The following is a 27,028-nucleotide window of genomic DNA, read 5'->3' as shown; positions in this document are numbered from 1 at the left end:
GCTTTGGCAGACAGAGTGAAGGAAAATCCAAAGAGCTTCTATAGGCATGTTAGGAGCAAAAGGATAGTGAGGGATAAAATTGGTCCTCTTGAAGACCAAAGTGGTAGACTGTGCATGGAACCAAAAGAGATGGGGGAGATACTAAATGTTTTTTTTGCATCCGTATTTACTGAGGAAACGGGCATGGAGTCGACGGAAATAGGGCAAACTGGTAGGGAGGCCATGGAACCTTTACAGATTAAAGGGGAGGAGGTGCTCGCTGTCTTGAGGCAAATCAGAGTGGATCAATCCCCAGGACCGGACAGAGTATTCCCACGGGAAGCTAGTGTTGAACTTGCAGGGGCCCTGGTAGAAATATTTAAAATGTCAGTATTCACGGGGGAGGTGCCGGATGATTGGAGGGTGGCTCATGTTGTTCCGTTGTTTAAAAAAGGTTCCAAAAGAAATCCGGGAAATTATAGGCCAGTAAGTTTGACGTCGGTGGTGGGCAAGTTATTGGAGGGTGTGATAAGGGATAGGATCTACAAATATTTGGATAGACAGGGACTTATAGAACATAGAAACATAGAAAAACTACAGCACAAAACAGGCCCTTTGGCCCCACAAGTTGTGCCGAACATATCCCTACCTTTTAGACCTACCTATAACCCTCCATCCTATTAAGTCCCATGTACTCATCCAGGAGTCTCTTAAAAGACCCTATTGAGTTTGCCTCCACCACCACTGACGGCAGCCGATTCCACTCGCCCACCACCCTCTGTGTGAAAAACGTCCCCCTAACATTTCCCCTGTACCTACCCCCCAGCACCTTAAACCTGTGTCCTCTCGTAGCAGCCATTTCCAGCCTGGGAAAAAACCTCTGAGAGTCCACCCGATCTATGCCTCTCAACATCTTATACACCTCTATTAGGTCTCCTCTCATCCTACGTCTCTCCAAGGAGAAAAGACCGAGCTCCCTCAGCCTATCCTCATAAGGCATGCCACTCAATCCAGGCAACATCCTTGTAAATCGCCTCTGCACCCTTTCAATCTTTTCCACATCCTTCCTGTAATGAGGCGACCAGAACTGAGCACAGTACTCCAAGTGGGGTCTGATGAGGGTCTTATATAGCTGCATCATTATCCCCGGACTCCTAAACTCAATCCCTCGATTGATAAAGGCCAGCGCCTTCTTAACCACCTCCTCCACCTGCGGGGCCGATTTCAGAGTCCTATGGACCCGGACCCCAAGGTCCTTCTGATCCTCTAGCGTACTAAGAGTCTTTCCCTTTATATTGTACTCCTTCATCCCATTTGACCTGCCAAAATGGACCACGACGCACTTATCTGGGTTGAAGTCCATTTGCCACTTCTCTGCCCAGTCTTGCATCCTATCTATGTCCCTCTGTAACTTCTGACATCCCTCCAGACTATCCACAACCCCACCAACCTTCGTGTCGTCGGCAAACGTACCAACCCATCCCTCAACTTCCTCATCCAGGTCATTTATGAAAATGACAAACAGCAAGGGTCCCAGAACAGATCCCTGGGGCACACCACTGGTGACCGACCTCCATTTAGAAAAAGACCCATCTATACACACTCTCTGCCTCCTTTGGGAAGATGTGGAGATGCCGGCGTTGGACTGGGGTGAACACAGTAAGAAGTCTCACAACACCAGGTTAAAGTCCAACAGGTGTATTTGGTAGCAAATACCATAAGCTTTCAGAGCACTGCTCCTTCATCAGATGGAGTGGAAATGTGCTCTCAAACAGGGCACAGACACAAAATCAAGTTGCAGAATACTCATTTGAATGCGAATCCTTAAAGCCAGCCAGGTCCTAAAGGCACAAACAAGGTGGTGGAGGGAGCATTAAACACAGGTTAAAGAGATGTGTATTGTCTCCAGACAGAACAGCTAGTGAGATTCTTTGGAGATCCTTTGGGCAAGCCAGTTCTGGATCCACAGGGCAACAGCCCCTTGGATCCCATGCCCTCTCACATTTTCTAGAAGCCTTGCATGGGGGACCTTATCGAACGCCTTGCTAAAATCCATATAAACCACATCTACCGCTTTCCCTTCGTCAATGTGTTTAGTCACATTTTCGAAGAACTCCACCAGGCTCGTAAGGCACGATCTGCCTTTGACAAAGCCATGCTGAGTATTCTTGAGCATACTAAACCTCTCTAAATGCTCATAAATCTTGTCCCTCAGGATCTTCTCCATCAGCTTACCAACCACTGAGGTTAGACTCACCGGTCAGGAATTTCCTGGGCTATCCCTATTCCCCTTCTTGAAAATATTAATCATTAAAAATAGGAATATTAGGGAGAGTCAACATGGCTTTGTGCATGGTAGGTCATGTTTAACCAATCTATTAAGAGTTTTTCGAGGAGGTTACCAGGAAAGTGGATGAAGGGAAGGCGGTGGATGTTGTCTACCTGGATTTCAGCAAGGCCTTTGACAAGGTCACTCATGGGAGGTTAGTTAGGAAGGTTCAGTCGCCGGGTATACATGGGGAGGTAGTAAATTGGATAAGACACTGGCTCAATGGAAGAAGCCAGAGAGTGGTTCTGGAGGATTGCTTCTCTGAGTGGAGGCCTGTGACTAGTGGTGTGCCGCAGGGATCGGTGTTGGGTCCATTGTTGTTTGTCATCTATATCAATGATCTGGATGATGATGTGGTAAATTGGATCAGCAAGTTTGCTGATGATACAAAGATTGGAGGTGTAGTGGACAGTGAGGAAGGTTTTCAAAGCTTGCAGAGGGATTTGGACCAACTCGAAAAATGGGCTGAAAAATGGCAAATGGAACAAGTGTGAGATATTGCACTTTGGAAGGACAAACCAAAGTAGAACGTACAGGGGAAATGGTAGGACTCTGAAGAGTGCAGTTGAACGGAGGGATCTGGGAATACAGGTACAGAATTCCCTAAAAGTGACGTCACAGGTGGATAGGGTCGTAAAGAGTGCCTTTGGTACATTGGCCTTTATAAATCGGAGTATCGAGTATAAAAGTTGGAGTGTTATGGTATGGTTATATAAGGCATTGGTGAGGCCGAATTTAGAGTATTGTGTACAGTTTTGGTCACCTCGTTACAGGAAGGGTGTAAATAAGGTTGAAAGAGTGCAGAGAAGGTTCACAAGGATGTTGCCGGGACTTGAGAAGCTGAGTTACAGAGAGAGATTGAATAGGTTGGGACTTTATTCCCTGGAGCGTAGAAGAATGAGGGGAGTTTTGATAGAGGTGTATAAGATTTTGATGGGTATAGATAGAGTGAATGCAAGCAGGCTTTTTCCACTGAGGCTCGGGGAGAAAAAAACCAGAGGACATGGGTTAAGGGTGAGGGGGGAAAAGTTTAAAGGGAATATTAGGGGGGGCTTCTTCACGCAGAGAGTGGTGGGAGTGTGGAATGAGCTGCCAGATAAAGTGGTAAATGCGGGGTCACTTTTAACATTTAAGAAAAACTTGGACGGGTTCATGGATGAGAGGGGTGTGGAGGGATATGGTCCAAGTGCAGGTCAGTGGGACTAGGCAACAAATGGTTCGGCACAGACAAGAGGAACCAAAAGGCCTGTTTCTGAGCTGTAATTTTCTATGGTTCTAACTGTTTCCCACTGTGCTGCCACCTCCAGTGGGCTTGTCCTGTCATTGAGTTTTCCCAAGACATTGGCAATAAAATTTTGGTAACTTTTTAAGTTTATTTATTTGTGTCACAAGTAAGGCTTACATTAACAATGCAATGAAGTTACTGTGAAAATCCCCTAGTCGCCACACTCCTGCACCTGTTCGGGTACACTGAGGGAGAATTTAGCATGGCCAATGTACTTCACCAGCACGTTTTTCAGACTGTGGGAGGAAACTCCACGGAGCACCCGGAGGAAACCCACGCAGACACGGGGAGAACGTGCAAACTCCACCCAGACAGTGACCCAAGCCAGGAATCGAACCTGGGCCCTTGGAACTGTGAGGCAGCAGTGCTAACCCCCATGTGACTATAAGTATGGCTATGTCAGGTACTGAGCTCAAATTTATCCCATTACGGTTACTAGAAATCTTTTGATTAAATAAAATGTTAAAATACAGGATCTTTATTTCAAATCTCTTTCCAAATTTCAACAACGATTCATCTTCCTTGCAAAATTTACACAGATTGGTCTTTTTTTTGCTGGTTATTTTGAGTTTGGATACACACAGCTGGCGTACCCACTTGGGAGGGGAAAGTTTCAACCATCACGTGCACGTTGCTGTATTTCAAAAATAATAATGCCTTGAGTATAGTACGGTTTTTTGCTATTTCAGTAAAGTTAGCTTCGCGCTCAGATTTTACCTTGTTTGATGTTTCCTATCGCTCACGGGTGCTAAAAATAGTATCCCAGGGGATCCGAACCTCAGGAATTTTACATCAATGCACAGCAGTGAAGAGGAAGTGGTCCCATAAACAATTTCTGTTTCTAACAGCAGGAAAGGTGAGAGGTGGAAACGTTGCACGGATTATAGAGAGGAAAGGCTCAGGCAATAAACTGGCAGATAGGATGGAGAAGGGGAGTGGAGAGAGACTGAAAAACCAGGTTTCAGGTGCTGGGATTTTGAAATATTTCTCATTATTTTATCGAGAGGTGTGAAGGAAAGCAGAAACTGACAGTCATTCATAATTCCAAATACTCAAACACGTCACTCAACGGGAATCAATGTTGGAATAGACTCCATCTGTTCTTTTATTACAATGTTGTGCCAAAACCGCAAATGATCAAATTGTCTCTAATAGCAGCTATGACAACAGCATCTCTAATAAAGGTCACTTCTGCATCACACCTGTTATTAACAACACTATAATTTTATTCAGATCTTTATCTATTTTAAAATAAAAAGATGTGCTGAGGAAGAAAGAAGTTCCAAATTAACCCGAGGGAATCCACGCACTATTCAAGTTTTAACCTGATAGGTCAGGGTTCTATTTGAGGTTCTTAATTATGTCCTTTTCACCCCTTACGCTAACCACTGACACTAACCAAATCTATCTAAAGAATATGTATTGGACTGGTCGACCCATTTCCACCTATCTGATTCTTCCCAATCACAGGACAAACAAACAGGATATACATGGTTAAAAAGAAAGGCTTCATACTTCCTCTGCATCTAAAGCACAGAGAGCACCTCCCCCTCCACTCCGCCCCCACCACACAGCTGCTATTGCAGTTCCAGTCAGGTACTTCATCACAGCAAGCAACCATATGCCAAGCCCATGCCTTCCTGATATAGTGTAAAACATTTTAATTCTTGTTGATCAATGAATACTGCTGAAGATATCAATAGCAGGAATGGAAAAATCAGTCTTCAGTAACAATAGCAGCTGGCTATGGTTATTCCAAGGCTGGCCGTACACGGGCTTGATGCACAGAAGGTAGAGGCAGCATTGTTGCTTGCTCCCTGTTTGCTGTACTTGCCACAGGACCACAGCTGGTTCACATGAAGCAGTGATCTCTAGATACTTTCAAAATATTAACAAGTGTTGTGCTGGGATCAGAGTCTCTCTACAGACGATGTTTCTTATCTTATGGCTGTCCTTAGCGTCAGTTCTGAAGCCTTTCCTACACGAGGTTAAATCAGTAAACATGCTTCCAGACATACAGTGCATGTTGCTTTCTCATTTCTGGCACATCTGCTGAGTTGCGAAGATTTAGTTAAATTGCAGGAGTTTAATATTTCAGTAAATGTGGGGAAGTCTGGAGTAATTTTGTGAAACAGAATTACATCCATCAGTTATGTGATAAATGTGTGTGGATTTTTGCTAACGATTCTCTCCATCAGCTGGCAAGTTGCTGCAATAACCTTTGACAAAAGACAAACTTGTGCCCAGTGAGCCGGTTGAATAAGTTTCCTGTTCCCCTGAAAGATTCCGTCACTCTCAACCTCTTGGTCTCCATCACTCTTTTTCAAACTCTGCATCCTTCTGTGTTTTCTTTTCCTGATTTTTCTCATCTCCCTTTCTCCTCTGGATAACAGTCTCCTCTACCGCATAGGAGACTGTTAAATAAGTTAAGTGCCCATGGTGTTAAAGGTAAGATCCTGGCATGGATAGAGGACTGGCTGACTGGCAGAAGGCAGAGAGTGTGGATAAAGGGGTCTATTTCAGGGTGGCAGCCGGTGACTCGTAGTGTGCCTCAGGAGTCAGTGCTGAGACCACAACTTTTCACAACATACATTAACGATTTGGAGGAAGGAACTGAAGGCACTGTTGCTAAGTTTGCAGATGATACAAAGATATGTAGAGGGACAGATAGTATTGAGAAAGCAGAAGGACTTGGACAGGTTAGGAGAGTGGGCAAAGAAGTGGCAGATGGAATACAATGTGGAAAAGTATGAGGCTATGCACTTTGGAAGAAGGAATGGAGGCATAGACTATTTTCTAAATGGGAAAATGCTTAGGAAATCAGAAACACAAAGGGACTTGGGAGTCATTGTTCAAGATTCTCAATGTTAACTTGCAGGTTCAGTCGGCAGTTAGGAAGGCAAATGCAATGTTAGCATTCATGTCGAGAGGGCTAGAATACAAGAGCAGGGATATACTTCTGAGGCTGTATATGGCTCTGGTCAGACCCCATTTGGACTATTGTGAGCAGTTTGGGATCCCATATCTAAGAAAGGATGTGCTGGGCTTGGAAAGGGTCCAGAGGAGGTTCATAAGAATGATCCCTGGAATGAAGAGCTTGTCGTATGAGGAACGGTTGAGGACTCTGGATCTGTACTCATTGGCGTTTAGAAGGATGAGGGGGCTCTTATTGAAACTTACAGGATATTGTGAGGCCTGGATAGAGTGGACATGGAGAGGATTTTTCCACGAGTAGGAAAAACTAGAACTAGGCTAAAGAGACGATCCTTTAAAACGGAGATGAGGAGGAATTTCTTCAGCCAGAGTGTGGTGAATCTGTGGAACTCTTTGCCGCAGAAGGCTCTGGAGGCCAGATCATTGAGTGTCTTTAAGACAGAGATAGATAGGTTCTTGATTGATAAGGGGATCAGGGGTTACGGGGAAAAGGCAGGAGAATGGGGATGAGAAAAATATCAGCCATGATTGAATGGTGGAGCAGACTCGATAGGCCGAGTGGCCTAATTCTACTCCTATGTCTTATGGTCTTATATCTGTATGTCCATCCACTTTCTGCTCACCAGCATCTCTTTGCTCTCCCCTCTGAGCATATCCTCCTTCATCCTCCATCCTCCAGCCTCAAACTCTGACCTGAATGCTGAAATCCACTTTCCTTCTACGCCCGCTAGACTTATGCCCCAAAACTCAAGTCAGATACTCATTAAAATTTGGAAGATTAACCGCCTGGTCTGTGAACTGCTTTGAAGATTCACATGAGATTTTTTGGGCCTTTTTATTCCCATAAAGGTTTTCCCTTCAAATCTCCAACCACCATGCTCGGCTTGTAAATTCCCCATTCAAAACAGGCATCACAAGTGTGCTCAGCTTAGCCACCTCGGGTCAGAACTCTCCCCGTTCAAATATTCTTTGGGTTGGATCCTCCAGCCTCCCTGTGACATCTTTGTTGTGGCGGGAAGTGGCGGACTATTGGCCAGCTGTGGTATATTCTGGTCCTGCTGCTGTTAATGGGATTTCCCATTGACTCCTCCCTGCAGCATTGGGAAGCCCACGGGGGGTGGGGTGCCATTGGCAGGAGCAGATGTTGGCGTGGTCAGCTGGCTGAAACTCTTTCTCTCTCTCTCCCCTTCTTTAGCCCAGAAGTTCAAGCCACTGTTCACAGTCCTTGAGTTGAATCTTACTCTCTTCTGCCAACATATAGATTTTAAACTGAACTTTGGTTAAGACGAGATGTTTTCCCTTCTGTAGCGAGCTTGGTCTAAAACCTAAGCCTAACCTGTTTGAACGTAAACCACACTGTACAATTAATACATTGACCTTTTTCCTCGATTCTCTCTCTCCCCCAAGCAACCTGGTCACCTTATCATTTATTGGAAGCTAGTTGCTTTACCATAACCTCCTTACCAGAGAAACCTAGTTTCTAAAGGGATCATCACCCCAAGACAAGATATTGTTCTCCGCTACCCCGCCAAAAGCACATCGGCCATCAATGTGGTACAGAATTAGAATTATATAATGTGGTCCCTATATGCATATCAACAGAGACATCATGTGAAAGTGGCCATAAGCTTTTATTGTATTGAGCATTGTGGATACACAGGGATTGACGAAGAGACAGATAGAATGCAGTAAATATGAAGGAGAGCATCCACTTAATATTCATTTCAGCCAGGCCTTCAAATGGCCATTAAAATGCCAGACAAAGCAGGCAAGATCTTACTTAAAAATGCAAGTGTGTGTGTCTGATGTGTTAATGTCAGCCATAGTTCAGTGAGTAGTACTCTCACCTCTGAATCACAGGTTTCCAGTTTCAAATCTCACTCCAGGGCTAGAGCATAAAAAGTCAAAGCAGACACTCCAGTGCAGTGCTGCACTGTTGGATGTGCTGTCTTTAGGGTGAGATGATGAAATAAGGCCCCATCTGCCTCTTTGAGTGGATGCAAAACATCGCATGACACTGCTTTCATAGAATCCTGGCAGTGCAGAAAGAGGCCATTCAGCCCATCGAGACTGCACCAACAACAATCTCTCCCAGGCCTTATCCCTGTAAGCCCTGCTAACTCCCTGACACTAGGGGGCAATTTAGCATGGCCAATCCACCTAACTTACATATCTTTGGACTGTGGGATGAAACCAGAGCACCCGGAGGAAACCTACGCAGATATGGGGAGAACGTGCAAACTCCACACAGACAGTGACCCAAGGCCAGAATTGAATCCGGGTCCCTGGCGCTGAGAGGCAATATTCAGAGATAGAGATTTAGAGATTCAGAGATTTAAACTTTAAATCCCATCCCTAAAACTAAGACATGTTAAGTCAGAGAGCAGTTCAGAGTCAATCACATTCATTGAACAGAATCCCTACTACGCAGAAGGAGGCCATTCGGCCCATCGAGACTGCTTTGGCTCTCTGTCAGAGCATCTTACCCAGGACCTTTCCCCCACCCTATCCCCTTAACTACACCCATTTACTCCACTAATCCTCCTATCCTACATATCTTGGGACACTAAGGGGCAATTTACCCTGGCTAATCTACCTAACCTGCATATTTTTGGAGTGTGGAAGGAAACCGAAGCACCTGGAGGAAACCCACACAGAAATGGGGAGAACGCGCAGACTCCACACAGACAATGACCCGAGGCCGGAATTGAACCCGAGTCCCTGGTGCTGTGAGGCAGCAGTGCGAACTACGGTGCCACTGTGCTATTTTATGCTAAATAATCATGTGCAATACTTTAGCTTTTCGTTTTTCAGTTAAAATTTTAAAATTTAAGAAGTTGACACATGGTGGTAGGCAGCATCTGTAGAATGCCCTGACCCTATTTCTGACATTGTTAAATTGGTAGGCACTAACTAAATTAATTGAAAATAACTTTGGGGCAGCACGGCAGCTCAGTGGGTTAGCACTGCTGCCTCACATCACCAGGGACCCGGGTTCGATTCCCGGCTTGGGTCACTGTCTGTCTGGAGTCTGCACATTCTCCCTGTGTCTGCATGGGTTTCCTCCGGGTGCTCCAGTTCCCTCCACAGTCCGAAAGCCGTGCTGGTTAGGGTGCATCGGCCATGCTAAATTCTCCCTCAGTGTACCTGAACAGGTGCCGGAGTGTGGCGACTAGGGGATTTTCACAGTAACTTCATTGCAGTGTTAATGTAAGCTTACTTATGACAATAAAAAAAAAATCTTAATAATTTCATGAACACATTCATGGTCACACACGCGCAGTGACCAACAGTACTCGCCAGTGTCTTAAAAACATTTATTTAACTGATTATCCATTCATGCAGGTATTTGAATTTTATGATTGTTTGTGTGTTGCCACCTAATAGCAAACCAAGTGTTGTCTCTGTCCCACTTCCTTCATTCAGCAGGGTGAATTACCAAGTTTAGTCTTGGGTTAAAGCACTCAAAAACCATCTCCAACTATTGACTAGCGCAGTGGGCCGGTAAGATTGGGCCCACAATGTTTTGGCCTGAACTACTTTCTGTGGCAGCAATTCCACAGGCTGACCGCTCTCTTCTCCTCATCTCTGTCCTAAACGGTCTACCCTGTATCCTCAGACCATGACCCCTGGTTCTGGATACGCCCAGAATCTGGAACATCCTTCCTGCAACTTCCTTGTACTCCCCTGCCATCGGGAATATCCTTCCTGCATCTATCCTGTCTAGTCATGATTATAGGTTTCTATCTTGGCAAAATCACTGTAAATAAAATCCATCTTCAGTTTGGACTGCAAAGTATGGTTCAGTTAATGCTGAAGTGAAGAGTAAAATATATTCAAGAAACAATTTCATCCATTGATAATGTAAGCAACAAAGAGCTGGAAGGTAGTAAGGAACATTGTTGTTCGACAGCACCTTACCTGTGCCAGAGAAGTGTTTCTGGTTTTGTTGAGTTCTGATCCCAAATCCCTGTGTCTTCCCCCTTTATTACTAGAGTTGCACTTGTAGCAGGTCCACCTTGTCTGCCCTTCAGTTCGAACCCCACAATCTTTACTCTGGAGACATTGAGAATGGTAGATATGGCCACAGCTGGAAGTGAAAGGAAGACAGATTAACAGAGCTTCTTACTGTTGACTGATGATTAACTTGGGGCTAACAAATATAAAAGTCTCAACTTTAAACCCCTGCATCTAAGAAGAATAGCTTGCGAGTGGATTAAGATATAGATACTGTGGTATTCACTGTATCCGCACCGTACCCATGCATTTTAACGGGCATAACGTGGGCAGTGGGCAAGGTAACCAATGTCTTCTTTTGAGATTCACCAATCACACCGATGTGAGATTTTAAAAAACTCTGTAACAAGACCATAAGGCGTAGGAGCAGAATTAGACCACTCGGCCCATCGACTCTGCTCTGCTATTCAATCATGGCTGTTTTTTTTTCTCATCCCCTTTGCCCTTCCCTGCTTGTCAATCACTGAGTTAGCCACATAATGTATAACCAAAGTGTTGTAGGCCAGATTGGCTGGAGATGTCAATCGCCCCTCACCGTAGGATTGCAATTGAACCTGTTGGGTTTTTACAATAACCCAACTGCTTTCTCGTTCATTTTGCTTAACACAAACTGATTTATTCAATTGACAATTTGCTGTGATTTGAACACTCTACGCCTGGGTTGCTCGTTCAGGGGAGGCTTGGTGTAGCGGTGTTATCACTGAACCAGTAATCCAGAGATCCAGGGTTCTGGTCGCCGCACTACCAGAAGGACGTGGAGGTTTTAGAGAGAGAGAAGAGAAGGTTTACCAGAATGTTGCCTGGTATGGAGGGTCTTAGCTATGAGGAAAGATTAGGTAAACTGGGCTTGTTCTCCCTGGAAAGACGGAGAATGAGGGGAGACCTAATAGAGGTGTACAAAATTATGAATATAGATAGGGGGAACAGTGGGAAGCCTTTTCCCAGGTCGGAGGTGACGATCACGAGGGGTCACAGGCTCAAGGTGAGAGGGGCGAGGTATAACTCAGATATCAGAGGGACGTTTTTTACACAGAGAGTGGTGGGGGCCTGGAATGCGCTGCCAAGTAGAGTGGTGGAGGCAGACACGCTGGCATCGTTTAAGACTTACCTGGATAGTCACATGAGCAGTCTGGGAATGGAGGGATACAAATGAATGGCCTAGTTGGACCAATGAGCGGCACAGGCTTGGAGGGCCGAAGGGCCTGTTTCCTGTGCTGTACTGTTCTTTGTTCTTAATACTCTGGGGACCTGGGTTTGAATCCGACCACGACAGATACTGAAATTTGAATTCAATAAGAAAATCTGGAATTAAAAGTCTAATGATCAGCATGAAACCACTGTTGATTGTCGTAAAAACCCATCTGGTTCACTAATGTCCTTTAGAGAAGGAAATCTATTGTTCTTACCCATTCTGGTCTTCATGTGACTCCAGATCCATAATAATGCAGATTTGGATGAGAATTTAGGAGGCATGGTTAGAAAGTTTACAGATGACACCAAGATTGGTGGCATAGTGGACAGTGAAGAAGGTTATCTCGGATTGCAACAGGAACTTGATCAATTTGGCCTGTGGGCTGATGAATGGCAGATGGGAGTTTAATTTAGATAAATGGGAGGTGATGCATTTTGGTAGATTGAACCAGGGCAGGACTTAGTGGTAGAGCGTTGGGGAGAGTTATAGAACAAAGAGATCTAGGGGTACAGTTTCATAGCTCTTTGAAAGTGCAGTCACAGGTGGACAGGGTGGTGAAGAAAGCATTTGGCACGCTTGATTTCATTGGTCAGAGTATTGAATACAGCAGTCTTGTTGAAGTTGTACAAGACATTGGTAAGGCCACACTTGGAATGCTGTGTACAGTTCTGGTCACCCTATTATAGAAAGGATATTCCCCTCAGCATTTCATCTAAGCCCACACTGTGCAGTGCTGAGTGAGTGCTAGAAAGAGTGCAGAAAAGATTTCCTCGGATGCTACTGCGACTTGATGGTTTGAGTTATAAGGAGAGGCTGGATAGACTGGGATTTTTTTCTCTGGAGCGTAGGAGGCTTAGGGGTGATCTTATAGAGGTCTATAAAATAATGAGGGGCATAGATCAGCTAGATAGTCAATATCTTTTCCCAAAGGTAGGGGAGTCTAAAACTAGAGGTCATTGGTTTAAGGTGAGAGGGGAGAGAAACAAAAGGGTCCAGAGAGGCAATTTTTTCACACAGAGGGTGGTAACTGTCTGGAACAAGCTGCCAGAGGTAGTAGTAGAGGCGGGTACGATGTAAAAAAGCATTTAGACAGTTACATGGGTAAGACGGATATAGAGGGATATGGGCCAAAAACGCGGCAATTGGGAATAGTTTAATGGTTAAAAAAGGGCAGCATGGACAAGATGGGCTGAAAGGCATGTTTCCATTCTATAAACATCAATGACTCTATGTAGTTGACTCTCAACTGCCTCCTTATGGGAAAGGCAATAAATGCTGACCCAGCCAGTGACACCCACATCTCACGAACCAATAAAAGAGCTAGCTAGTTACTGTATTCCACACACTGTGTAGTGCTGAGCGAGTGCTGCATAGTTAGAGGTGCCAACATTTGGATGTGGCGTTAAACCAAAACTGTTCTGGTTGTTTAAGCAGACGTTAAAGATCCTGTGATACTATTCCAGGAAAAGCAGGAAATATTTCTGGAGAGCTGACTAATATTTCTCCACTCAAAGCTGCTCGTTTGTCTGGCTGTTGTGTGTGAATGTTGATATAAAACATTTACTCTCTTTTGTTACATAATGACATTCATAATCACTCTGAGATATTTTGAGAATCTGAGTATTATGCTGTAAGAAGTCTCACAACACCAGGTTAAAGTCCAACAGGTTTATTTGGTAGCAAAAGCCACTAGCTTTCAGAGCGCTCACTGCTCCTTCGTCAGGTGAGTGAGATTTCAATTCACAAACAGGGCATATAAAGACACAAACTCAATTTACAAAATAATGGTTGGAATGCAAGTCTTTACAGGTAATCAAGTCTTAAAGATACAGACAATGTGAGTGGAGGGAGCATTAAGCACAGGTTAAAGAGATGTGTATTGTCTCCAGACAGGACAGTTCGTGAGATTTTGCAAGCCCAGGCAAGTCGTGGGGGTTACAGATAGTGTGACATGAACCCAAGATCCCGGTTGAGGCCATCCTCATGTGTGCGGAACTTGGCTATCAGTCTCTGCTCAGCGACCCTGCGTTGTCGTGTGTTGTGAAGGCTGCCTTGGAGAACGCTTACCCGAAGATCAGAGGCCGAATGCCTGTGACCGCTAAAGTGTTACCCAGCAGGAAGAGAACACTCTTGCCTGGTGATTGTCGAGCGATGTTCATTCATCCGTTGTCGTAGCGTCTGCATGGTCTCCCCAATGTACCATGCCTTGGGACATCCTTTCCTGTAGCGTATCAGGTCGACAACGTTGGCCGAGTTGCAAGAGTATGTACCATGTACCTGGTGGATGGTGTTCTCACGTGAGATGATGGCATCCGTGTCGATGATCTGACACGTCTTGCAGAGGTTGCTGTGGCAGGGTTGTGTGGTGTCGTGGTCACTGTTCTCCTGAAGGCTGGGTAGTTTGCTGCGGACAATGGTCTGTTTGAGGTTGTGTGGTTGTTTGAAGGCAAGAAGTGGGGGTGTGGGGATGGCCTTGTGAGATGTTCGTCTTCACCAATGACATGTTGAAGGCTCCGGAGAAGATGTTGTAGCTTCTCCGCTCCGGGGCTCAGTGGCTCCGACCTGGGGCTCGGCTCTCGGGGCTGGGGCTCGGTGGCTCCGAGCTGGGGCTCAGGGCGGCTCCGAGCTGGGGCTCAGGGGGACTTTGAGCTGTTTCTACATTACTGGTCCTTCCATTTCATAGCTGAACACAGAAATTGTACATTCAGGCACCATAACTGATAACTATCAGAGAGAGAGTTCTGACAGCCTGAATAACCTTGGTCAAATCCTAATAATAATGTTGTTCACCCCATCTAAATTCCAATCTTTGACACCTGTGTGTGTGTTAGCCAGCGCTGCAATATGTGTCAGAAGGTAATTATTAAAGTTTACTTATGTTGTCATAGAACAAAATCACAGCTAAGATAGAAAGAGAGAGAGAGAATAGGAAATGGGCAGCAGAGATTCAAGAGAGCTTCAAAAACAAGTCTGGACATGTAGGTCACCAGTGACAACTCTGAGAATCTCTCTACTCACTGCTTTTCCAACCTGGTTTTAAAGCTATTAAGGCACAATTTTCCACGTCCTTTGTACATGGTGAAACAGCCAGTCTGCTGTAAGTGTGGATCAGAAGATCATAACCAAAGACTTGGAAAATCTTTCCTTTTACTTTGCTTTAATGACACTAACAATTTCTGAGAGTGATATAGGCAGAAGAATACAATCAAATTCAGATGACATTCTTCCCTTACTGCTCTAGTGGTGGTATTAGCCTATCTATTATAGACTCTGCTAGCAGGGTGGCACGGTGGCACAGTGGTTAGCACTGCCGCCTCACAGCGCAGGGACCTGGGTTCGATTCCCAGCTCGGGTCAGTGTGGAGTTTGCATGTTCTTCCCGTGTCTGCGTGGGTTTCCTCTGGGTGCTCCGGTTTCCTCCCACAGTCTGAAGATATGCGGGTTAGGTGGATTGGCCATGCTAAATTGCCCCTTAGTGTCAGAGGGACTAGCATGTGGTTATGGGGATAGGGCCTGGGTGGGATTGTGGTCGGTGCAGACCCGATGGGCCAAATGGCCTCTTTCTGTACTGTAGGGATTCTATAATAAATCAAAGTCTGCTGGCTATATCTATAAGAACAGCAGGTTGAGAATGTAAGTCAACATGCAAAGCAAACATCTATTTGTATCAAGGTTCAGCAGTGTGAAGGTATCTTTCATTCTTCATCAGAGGACAAAAACAGGGAGATGTTCTCCCTTCGCACACCTTTAGCAAGGTGTTACTCACCCATAACGTCCTCTCCTACTGTGGGAAACACTCCTGCAACAACCTGACTGACATTGAAAATGTACGGTATGGTCAGACAGAGCAATCCAACCATTGACTTGCACTTCAGGCTGACAAAGCAGCACGCTTTGTCACTGTGAGTCTCAGGTCAATTCTCCAATTATCAAGGACATGGGGACTTTAAGGAGGAAATGTTTATTAGTACAATGAAAAGTGGAGCGAAACCAAAGACATTAATAATGAAAACGGCACAACAGCTTGTTAATGGGACTTTAAAGTGAAGGCGGTGTCATCTGTCCATTACTAATTTTGCAACAAGTATCTGAAATCAATTTTATATTTGAAAATAATTCAGGATGTGATTTTGAAGAGTTGTCTATAAATGCTTGTTATTTCTTCAATTTGATATCTTACAGAGCAAGCACAGGCCACAATATGAAACCAAAATCTCACCAGTGTTGAGTGCTGAAGCACCAAACGCGAGAAAGGTCGCTGCAGGACCCTTGCAAACAGGCAACACGCAGTTTATAGCCCATTCACAGGTTGGATGTCAGACACAACACAATCCATCATTAAGGCAATTCAGAATACAGTTGAAGCCATTCAACAAGAAAAATCTAAATTTAAAGAACTCATCTTCCATTTGAGGACAATACTTCAACCTATCATCTAAGCGCACTGAAAATCTCGGGACCACTTCAGATTCCTGGCAGAAGAGGACAGCTACGTACTTTCAGAGTACCCAATATTCTCCTTCGTCATATCTATTTTCTAGAAGTGAACCCACTCATCTCTACTTGGTTTGGCCTCACTGACCTCCCTTTACAGTAATCACTTCTATTTTACTTTGGCAATTTGATATTCCATGACAAAATAGGCACTCCTGCCCACGTCTAATGTTCTTCGTTACTATTTATCATGTGTAATTATTGGACCCACACAAGTCAGCATGCCTCCACTCCTGTGTAGCTCCACTGACTAATAATTGTGACATTGGCAGCTTTTAAAAAAAAAATGTTTATGCAGAATCTGTTAGAGATGTTAAATCATCGCGTGTGAATTCTAGAAATAAGCCTGACGGGCTTTTAGGGGAGAAGGGCAGAGCACAGCCAAGAATTTTATAGATTTTGTTTTCTAAACAGGATCTGCCCAAATGTTACACTGAGTTAATATTAGAGTACCTTTAACAGCTCTGTATTGATGGGTCCTTGACACATTCATTCTATGTACCCTTCAAACCTTTTATGAATCAACGAGGAAGCTTGTGAAAGATAGGATTCACCTGTGCCAGGGGTTACTGCTGCAATTAACATCTCTGGAGAGTTAAGAATTAAAATTGCACACTTTATATTCATTCCCCAAGCTGCAACATGCTAATCTAAAACAGCTACAATGCCAACTGGCCCAGAGTTCAGTGCCATCCTCACACCTTTAGTCCCTGGATATGGCCTTGTAGCCACACGCGCACACACTGGGGAGTTCAAGTCCATAGAATAAGTGAAGTTCCTTCCATAGGGCGCAGGCACTTTTAACATAGCATATTAGACTTCCTGGACCAATTTCTCATTCAGCAGAGGTACTGCAATTATTTAGCAATTTACAAAAAAAAAACTGCAGTGAGAATCCTGCCTTGGAAAGTGAACAGTGGGAGTGCTGTGTTACAACACATTCCAGCAACACATCGCGTACAAACATTCTGCCACAATCTCTGGGTTTTCATTTATTAAATATTCATTTCGCGCTCAAGAAAAATAGCAGGTTGTGTACGGGAGTTCACGCAGTGAATAAAAAAATTTAAAGCATTAAAAAGGCTGGAGCAACATAACAAATAATCTTTCTTTATTGTTAGCAGACTGCACTCATGGTGGATGTGCTTATTATTGCAGAATGATAAAATATAAAAACCCAAAGCAATAAATACTTTTGACTTAACATTCTCATTTAATAGAAACAAACTAAATGACGGGAAGTTGATTAAATCTTTTTCCCCATTTCTCAGCAAGCCCCTGAGGTGCTGACACGTGCAGTGAGACAAAGCAGAGATGCTCTAATTGGCTCTCAAGGACAACATCCCGAAAGAAAAATTGCTTGAAACACCTCAGTGAGCAATAGCCAAGATGTAATAACTTTCTCTAACACACCAGGTTACAAATATCAAAGACAATGGTCACCTCACAAAATAGCATCAAAGAAATGCTAACCACCAGTTCCTTAAGGCAAATACATATCTAAAGTTCAATTGCCCTTCAAAATGTCATCTCATTTTCTGCATTTATAAAGTGCCTTTCACAGCCACGGGATGTTCCAAAGCACTTCACATCCAATGCAACGCTATTTGAAGTGTAGTCACTGTTGTAATGTGGGAAACACAACAGCCAATTAGCACAGAGTACGCTTCAACAAACGACGTGACAGGAGTTTGCATGTTCTCCCCGTGTCTGCGTGGGTTTCCTCCCACAGTCCAAAATGTGCAGGGTAGGTTGACTGGCCATGCTAAATTGACCCTTAGTGTCCTGGAATGTGTAAGTTAGAGGGATTGGCGGGGCAAATATGTGGGGTTGCGGGGATAGGGCCTGGGTGGGATTCTTGTCGGTGCAGACTCGATGGGCCAAATGGCCTCCTTCTGCACTATAGGGATTCTATGAATAACCAGATAACCTGTTTTTTTGATGTTGGCTGAGGAATAAATATTGACTGGGACACTGGGAAAAGTCTCCTGATCTTCTTTGAAATGATACACCCACTTTGGGGGGGGGGGGGGGAGAAGCGGACGCATTTTTTAAAAAAGCATTAAAAATTATTCATTATTAGTGTCACAAGTAAGCTTACATCAGCACTGTAATGAAGTTACTGTGAAAATCCCTTAGTTGCCACACTCCAGCACCTGTTCGGGTTCATTTAGCATGCCAATACACCCTAACCAGCACATCTTTCGGACTGAGAGGAAACCGGAGCACCCGGAGGAAACCCACGCCGTCACAAAGAGATCGTGCAAACTCCACACAGATAGTGTCCCAAGCCTGGAATCGAACCCGGGTTCCTGGCACTTTGAGGCAGCAGTGCTAACCACTGTGCTGCCCTAACAGCTCAACAGAAAGATGGCACCCCACCACTCTCTTGATACTGCATTGGGAATGTCAGCCCAGGTTTTCATGCTCAGGTATTTGGAGTGGGACTTGTACACAGAACCTGCTCACAAAATCCCTACAGTGCAGAAGGAGTCCATTCGGCCCATCGAGCCAGCACCGACAACAATCCGACCCAGACCCTATCCTGCAATCCCTGATATCTATTCTACTAATCCCCCTAACCTACACATCGTGGGACACTAAGGGGCAATTGAGCATGGCCAATCCACTTAACCCACACGTCTTTGGACTGAGGGGGGAAACCGGAACACCCGGAGGAAACCCACACAGACATGGGAGAACGTGCAAACTCCGCACGGACAGTGACCCGAGGCTGGAATTGAACCCGGGTCCATTGTGCCACCCCACTCGGAGACAAGAGTGATTTCCATTTGGAATGAGGGTTCACAGATTGAACTGTGGATCCTCGATACACCTAGTCATGGAATCTTGATTTTTCAAGGAGACTTTCTCAGCTGCCATTTACAATCAGCATCAGCAATGCAACAAGTCTTGGAGTAGGAAGTGCTTTCATGGATGGATTTTCTTATCCTGAGCAGCTTCTTTCCAGGAATGCATGAACATTTGGCATTGTTTCAAAATCGCTTTAAGAAGTCTTCAGATCGATTTTAGTGCCCACCTCAAGATACCCAATCCAAGAAGGTGACAGAACATGTTTGGGTGGGGCAGGATCAGAGGGGAGTCACAAACTCTTCCCCATAATTTCCTCCCCTTCCTCCAATAGTGACCCAGATCCTCGACTGCAGTTTGCGCTGTTTTCTATGCATCTGCTTGTTTGGAGTTGTTCCCGCTTAAGGGAAAAAGTAACACAGAACCCCAAATTGTCAGGGTAATGTTGGGAATGATATTAGACTGTAAATTAGAGATGCATGTGAAAAAGAACATCTGTAATTATGGTTCACTTTAATCTGCAAATAGATTGGGCAAATCAAATTAGTCACAATACCACAGAGGAGGAATTCCTGCAGTGTATATAGGATGGTTTTCTGGACCAATATATTGGGGAACCAACTAGAGAACAGGCCATCCGAGGCTGGGTATTGTGTAATGAGAAAGGAATGGGCGGCACGGTAGCACAGTGGTTAGCACTGCTGCTTCACAGCTCCAGGGACCTGGGTTCGATTCCCGGCTTGGGTCACTGTCTGTGTGGAGTTTGCACATTCTCCTCGTGTCTGCGTGGGTTTCCTCCGGGTGCTCCGGTTCCCTCCCACAGTCCAAAGATGTGCAGGTTAGGTTGATTTTTATGAAGATGTGACTAGGGCGGTTGATGGAGGAGAACCGGTGGATGCGGTGTTTTTGGATTTCCAAAAGGCGTTTGATAAGGTGCCCCATAAAAGGCTGCTGAAGAAGATTAGGGCACACGGAGTTGGGGGTAGTGTGTTAAAGTGGATTGGGGACTGGCTATCCGACAGGAAGCAAAGAGTCGGAATAAATGGGTGTTTTTCCGGTTGGAGGAAGGTAACTAGTGGCGTGCCGCAGGGATCGGTACTCGGGCCGCAACTGTTTACCATTTATATAGATGATCTGGAGGAGGGGACGGAGTGTAGGGTAACGAAGTTTGCAGACGACACAAAGATAAGTGGAAAAGTGAATCGTGTGGAGGACGGAGAAGATCTGCAGAGAGATTTGGACAGGCTGAGTGAGTGGGCGAGGATATGGCAAATGGAGTATAACGTTGAGAAATGCGAGGTTATACACTTTGGAGGAAATAATAACAAATGGGATTACTATCTCAATGGAAACAAATTAAAACATGCTACCGTGCAAAGGGACCTGGGGGTCCTTGTGCATGAGACGCAAAAGCCCAGTCTGCAGGTACAACAGGTGATCAAGAAGGCAAATGGGATGTTGGCCTATATTGCGAGGGGGATAGAATATAAAAGCAGGGATGTCTTGATGCACCTGTACAGGGCATTGGTGAGGCCGCAGCTGGAATACTGTGTGCAGTATTGGTCCCCTTATATGAGGAAGGATATATTGGCATTGGAGGGAGTGCAGAGAAGGTTCACCAGGTTGATACCGGAGATGAGGGGTTTGGATTATGAGGAGAGGCTGAGGAGATTGGGTTTGTACTCGTTGGAGTTTAGAAGGATGAGGGGGGATCTTATGGAGACTTATAAGATAATGCGGGGGCTGGATAGGGTGGAGGCGGAGAGATTCTTTCCACTTAGTAAGGAAGTTAAAACTAGAGGACACAGCCTCAAAATAAAGGGGGGTCGGTTTAAGACAGAGTTGAGGAGGAACTTCTTCTCCCAGAGGGTGGTGAATCTCTGGAATTCTCTGCCCACTGAGGTGGTGGAGGCTACCTCGCTGAATATGTTTAAAGCGCGGATGGATGGATTCCTGATCGGTAAGGGAATTAAGGGTTATGGGGATCAGGCGGGTAAGTGGTACTGATCCACGTCAGATCAGCCATGATCTTATTGAATGGCGGGGCAGGCTCGAGGGGCTAGATGGCCTACTCCTGCTCCTATTTCTTATGTTCTTATGTTCTTATAATTGGCCATGCTAAAATTGCCCTTAGTGTCCTGAGATGCGTAGGTTAGAGGGATTAGTGGGTAAATATGTCGGGATACGGAGGTAGGGCCTGGGTGGGATTGTGGTCGGTGCAGACTCGATGGGCCGAATGGCCTCTTTCTGTACTGTAGGGATTCTATGATTCTATGAATAATTGGCAATCTAGTTGTGTGAGAGCCATCGGGGATGTGTGACCATAACATGAAAGAATTCTTCATCAAGATGGAGAATGACCTAATTGATTTTGAGACCAGGGTCCTGAATCTTAATAAAGGGAACTACTATTGTATAAGGCACAAGTTGGCAGTGATAGATTGGGAAATGTTACTTAAAGGGATGACAGGGAATAGGCAATGGCAAAGATTCAAGGAACGCACGGGTGAACTGCAACAGTTGTTTATTCCTGTCTGGCGCAAAAGTGAAACTGGAGAGGTTACCAAATCATGGCTTACAAGGGACATTAGAGATAGTATTAGATCCAAGGAAGAGGAATACAAATTGGCCAGAAAAAACAGCAGACTTGAGGATTGGGAGTACTTTAGAATTCAGCAAAGGAGGACAAAGAGAATGATTAAGAGGGAGAATAGAGCACAAGAGTAAGCTTGCGGGGAACATAAAAACTGACTGTACAAGTTTCTCTAGGTATGTGAAGAGAAAAAGCTTGGTGAAGACAATTGTAGATCACTTACAGTCAGAATCAGGGGAATTTATAATGAGGAACAAAGAAATGGGTGACTAACTGAATACATACTTTGGTTCTGCCTTCACAAAGGAGGACACAAATAAGATACCAGAAATATTGGGGACACAGGGTTTAGTGAGAAGGAGAAAGTGAAGGAGATCAGTACGAGCAGAGAAATGGTGTTGGGGAAATTGATACAACTGAATGCCAATAAATCCCCAGGGCCTGATAATCTACATCCCAGAGTAGTCAAGGAAATGGCCCTAGAAATAGTGGATGCATTGGTGGTCATCTTCTAAGACTCTGGAACAGTTCCTACAGATTGGAGGATACCTAATATAACCCCAGTATTTAAAAAGGGAGGTAAAACAGGGATTTATAGACAGAGAAAAATTATAGACAGAGAAAACAGGGAATTATAGACCAGTCAGTCTGACAGCAGTAGTGGAGAAAATTCTAGAGTCCATCATCAAAGATTTTATCGCAGAGCACTTGGAAAACAGAGGCAGAATTGGACAATCAGGGATTTACAAAAGGGAAATCATGCATGACAAATCTACTAGAATTCTTCGAGGATGCAAATAATAGAGTTGATGAGGAAGAGCCAGTGAATGTGATTTGTCTGGACTTTCAAAAGTCATTTGACAAAATCTCACATAAGAACATAAGAAATAGGAGCAGGAGTAGGCCATCTAGCCCCTCGAGCCTGCCCCGCCATTCAATAAGATCATGGCTGATCTGAAGTGGATCAGTACCACTTACCCGCCTGATCCCTATAACCCCTAATTCCCTTACCGATCAGGAATCCATCTATCCGTGATTTAAACATATTCAGCGAGGTAGCCTCCACCACTTCAGTGGGCAGAGAATTCCAGAGATTCACCACCCTCTGAGAGAAGAAGTTCCTCCTCAACTCTGTCCTAAACTGACCCCCCTTTATTTTGAGGCTGTGCCCTCTAGTTCTAGCTTCCTTTCTAAGTGGAAAGAATGTCTCCACCTCTACCCTATCCAGCCCCTTATAGGTCTCTATAAGATCCCCCCTCAGCCTTCTAAATTCCAACGAGTATAAACCCAATCTGCTCAGTCTCTCCTCATAATCAACACCCCTCATCTCTGGTATCAACCTGGTGAACCTTCTCTGCAGTCCCTCCAAGGCCACTATATCCTTCCGCAAATAAGGGGACCAATACTGCACACAGTATTCCAGCTGCGGCCTCACCAATGCCCTGTACAGATGCAGCAAGACATAAAAGGTTAGTGTGTAAAATGGAAGTGCATGAGATTGGAGGTAATGTATTAAGATGGATAGAAAACTGGTTGGCAGATAGGGAACAAAGAGTAGGAATAAATGGATCTTTTTCCGAATAGCAGGCAGTGACTAGTGGGGTACTGCAGGGATTGGTGCTGGGACCCCAGCTATTCACTATATATAATAATGATTTAGATGAGGGAACTAAATATAATAACTCCAAATTTGCAGATGAGACAAAGCTGGGTGGGAGGGTGAGCTGTGAGGAGGATGCAGAGATGCTTCAGTGTGATTTGGACAGGCTGAGTGAATGGACAAATGCATTGTAGGTGCAGTATAATGTGGATAAACGTGAGGTTATGCACTTTGATAACAAAAACAGGAAGGCAGATTACTATCTGAATGGATATAAATTGAGAGAGGGGAGTGTGCAGCGGGACCTGGGTGTCCCCATACACCAGTTGCTGAAGGTAAGCATGCAGGTGCAGCAGGTGGTAAAGGCGGCATGTTGGCCTTCATAGTGAGAAGATTAGAGTACAGGAACAGGGATGCCTTGCTGCAATTATAGAGCGGCTTGGTGAGGCCACACCTGGAATAGTGTGCGTAGTTTGGGTCTCCTTATCTGAGGAAGAATGTTCTTGCTATGGAGGGAATGCAGAGAAGGTTTATCAGGCTGATTCCTGGGATGGTGGGACTGACGTATGAAGAGAGAGAGTCAGTTGGGATTATATTCACTGGAGTTCAGAAGAATGAGGGGGGAATTCATAGTAACCTAGAAAATTCTAACAGGATTACAGAGGGTAGATGTAAGAAGGATGTTCCTGATGATGGGGGTATCCAGAACTAGGGATCATAGTCTGAGGATAAGGTGTAGGACTAAGATGCGGTGAGAGTTCTTTACCCAGAAAGTGGTAAGCCTGCAGAATCACAACCACTGAAAGCAGTTGAGGCCAAAACATTGTGTCTTTCGACACAACAATTGGGGCGAAGGGGATCAAAGGATATGGGGGAAGGCAGGAACAGGTTATCGAGTTGAATGGTTACAATGAATGGTGAAGCAGGCTTGAAGGGCCGAATGGCCTCCTCCTGCTACTTTGAAAAAACATACGATTTAAATATCATATGATCAATTTCAAACTAAAACGGGGACAGATGAATTACCAAATGTGACCTGAGAGCTGACCTTGTCTGTTTTTTTAAATGTACTCCCCGCGTTGGAGATCTCTACTGCCTCCCGAAGATACACAAGGCAAACACACCCGGCCGTCCCATCGTATCGGGCAATGGGACCTTGTACGAGAACCTCTCCGGCTACGTCGAGGGCATTCTGAAACCCATTGTACAAAGAACCCCCAGCTTTTGTCGCGACACTATGGACTTCCTACAGAAACTGGGCACACATGGAGCAGTTGAACCAGGAGCACTCCTCGTCACAATGGATGTCTCGGCACTCTACACCAGCATCCCCCACGACGATGGCATTGCTGCAACTGCCTCAGTACTCAACACCGACAACTGCCAGTCTCCAGATGCAATTTTACAACTCATCCGCTTCATCCTGGACCACAATGTCTTCACCTTCAACAACCAGTTCTTCATCCAGACACACGGAACAGCCATGGGGACCAAATTCGCACCTCAATATGCCAACATCTTCATGCACAGGTTCGAACAAGACCTCTTCACCGCATGGGACCTTCAACCGATTCTATACACTAGATACATCGATGACATTTTCTTCCTTTGGACTCATGGTGATCACTGAAACAACTCTATGATGACATCAACAAGTTCCATCCCACCATCAGACTCACCATGGACTACTCTCTGGAATCGGTTGCATTCTTGGACACACGCATCTCCATTAAGGACGGTCACCTCAGCACCTCACTGTATCACAAGCCAACGGATAACCTCACAATGCTCTATTTCTCCAGCTTCCACCCTAAACATGTTAAAGAAGCCATCCCCTACAGACAAGCCCTCCGTATACACAGGATCTGCTCAGATGAGGAGGATCGCAACAGACACCTCCAGACGCTGAAAGATGCCCTCATAAGAACAGGATATGGCGCTCGACTCATCGATCGACAGTTCCGACGCACCACAGCAAAATATCGCACCGACCTCCTCAGAAGACAAACACGGGACACGGTGGACAGAGTACCCTTCGTCATCCAGTACTTCCCCGGAGCGGAGAAGCTACGAGGCCTTCTCCGGAGCCTTCAACATGTCATTGATGAAGCCGAACATCTCGCCAAGGCCATCCCCACACCCCCACTTCTTGCCTTCAAACAACCGCACAACCTCAAACAGACCATTGTCCGCAGCAAACTACCCAGCCTTCAGGAGAACAGTGACCATGACACCACACAACCCTGCCACAGCAACCTCTGCAAGACGTGCCGGATCATCGACACAGATGCCATCATCTCACGTGAGAACACCATCCACCAGGTACATGGTACATACTCTTGCAACTTGACCAACGTTGTCTACCTGATGCGCTGCAGGAAAGGATGTCCCGAGGCATGGTACATTGGGGAGACCACGCAGACGCTGTGACAACAATGAATGAATGAACACCGCTCGACAATCACCAGGCAAAACTGTTCTCTTCCTGTTGGGGAACGCTTCAGCGGTCACGGCCATTCAGCCACTGATTTTCGGGTAAGCATTCTCCAAGGCGGCCTTCACGACACAACGCAGAGTCGCTGAGCGGAGACTGAGCAGAGTTCTGCACATGAGGACGGGTCATCCGGGATCTTGGGTTCATGTCATATTATCTGTGACCCCTATGACTTGCCTGGGCTTGCAAAATCTCACTAACTGTCCTGGCTGGAGACAATACACATCTCTTTAACCTGTGCTTAACGCTCTCTCCACTCACATTGTCTGTACCTTTAAGACTTGATTCCCTGTAAAGACTCGCATTCCAACCATTATTTTGTAAATTGAGTTTGTCTCTTTATATGCCCTGTTTGTGAACAGAACTCCCACTTACCTGATGAAGGAACAGCGCTCCGAAAGCTAGTGGATTTTGCTACCAAATAAACCTGTTGGACTTTAACCTGCTGTTGTGAGACTTCTTACTGTGGGTTTTTTAAAACCAGAGCTCTCCTGGCCTTGCCAAACACAGATTGCTTTTAATTCCAAACAGAACCTACCAAAAAAGCCAAATAGTTTTAATGAGTTAACTCCGTGTGTGAAAGGCAGCCCTTGTTGAGGGGAGATATTAAAGCAAAGATACCTTTGAGACAAAATAATTAAACATTAAGCATGAAAATAAAATGAATCGAAAAAACAAACCACTGGGGTACTACTAAATATTTCAAGTTGAAGTTATCATGATACATTAGTGAAATGTCGTGTTGGTGTATAGGTAATGATGTAGGTTTCACCTTCAGGCTAATTTCATAGATGTCAGGGTAAAGGCATCAGACTTTACTACAGGAGCAAAACAATTTTAGAATGCTGTATACATCTCACTACACTCCAATCGACTGTCGGAAATTGACACATTCAATTTGGAAAGTTCCCAAACCAAATCCTCCAAGTCACTGAGCTGAGATTTTACAGTTCCAATCTGTAATGGCCAAACCCCAAGCAACAACTGAACTCTGAACGGAGGCTCTCTCTCTAACATTTGGGGTTTAAAATCTTGAAATGAGCCACTCCAAAAGCAGTATCTTGTATATTTTTTAATCCAATTCACATCACAAAAATTTGTTCACTATTAAAAGGTTTGCATGTAATGAGGCAATCCATAAGCATGCCTGTAACACAAAACTGTTGTCATATTTTCCTGGTTGATTCAAATGTGTGAGGAACTCATAAGTATAATATCCACTTGCTTAATTGTTTGTACCACATTTCTCTCAATTATCTACCATATCTTAGTAAAGTTTATTTATTAGTCACAAGTAGACT

General features: G+C 44.9%; 1 protein-coding gene across 6 annotated transcripts in view; it reads right to left on the bottom strand.

Moving 5' to 3' along the window:
- Positions 1 to 27,028, bottom strand: part of vps8 (VPS8 subunit of CORVET complex) — a 651,220-nt gene that overhangs the window by 219,939 nt on the left and 404,253 nt on the right. For all 6 annotated transcript variants that reach the window (XM_078229111.1, XM_078229112.1, XM_078229107.1 and 3 more), the window contains one exon: positions 10,449 to 10,617. In XM_078229111.1, coding sequence (XP_078085237.1) covers positions 10,449 to 10,617 — 169 coding nt within the window. The remainder of the gene's footprint in view (positions 1 to 10,448; positions 10,618 to 27,028) is intronic.

This window comes from Mustelus asterias, chromosome 14 (assembly GCF_964213995.1).
Source record: "Mustelus asterias chromosome 14, sMusAst1.hap1.1, whole genome shotgun sequence".
In the NCBI taxonomy this organism is placed as follows: domain Eukaryota; kingdom Metazoa; phylum Chordata; class Chondrichthyes; order Carcharhiniformes; family Triakidae; genus Mustelus; species Mustelus asterias.
Note: the sequence above shows the minus strand (reverse complement) of the source record. Positions and strands in the feature narration are given on the sequence as shown.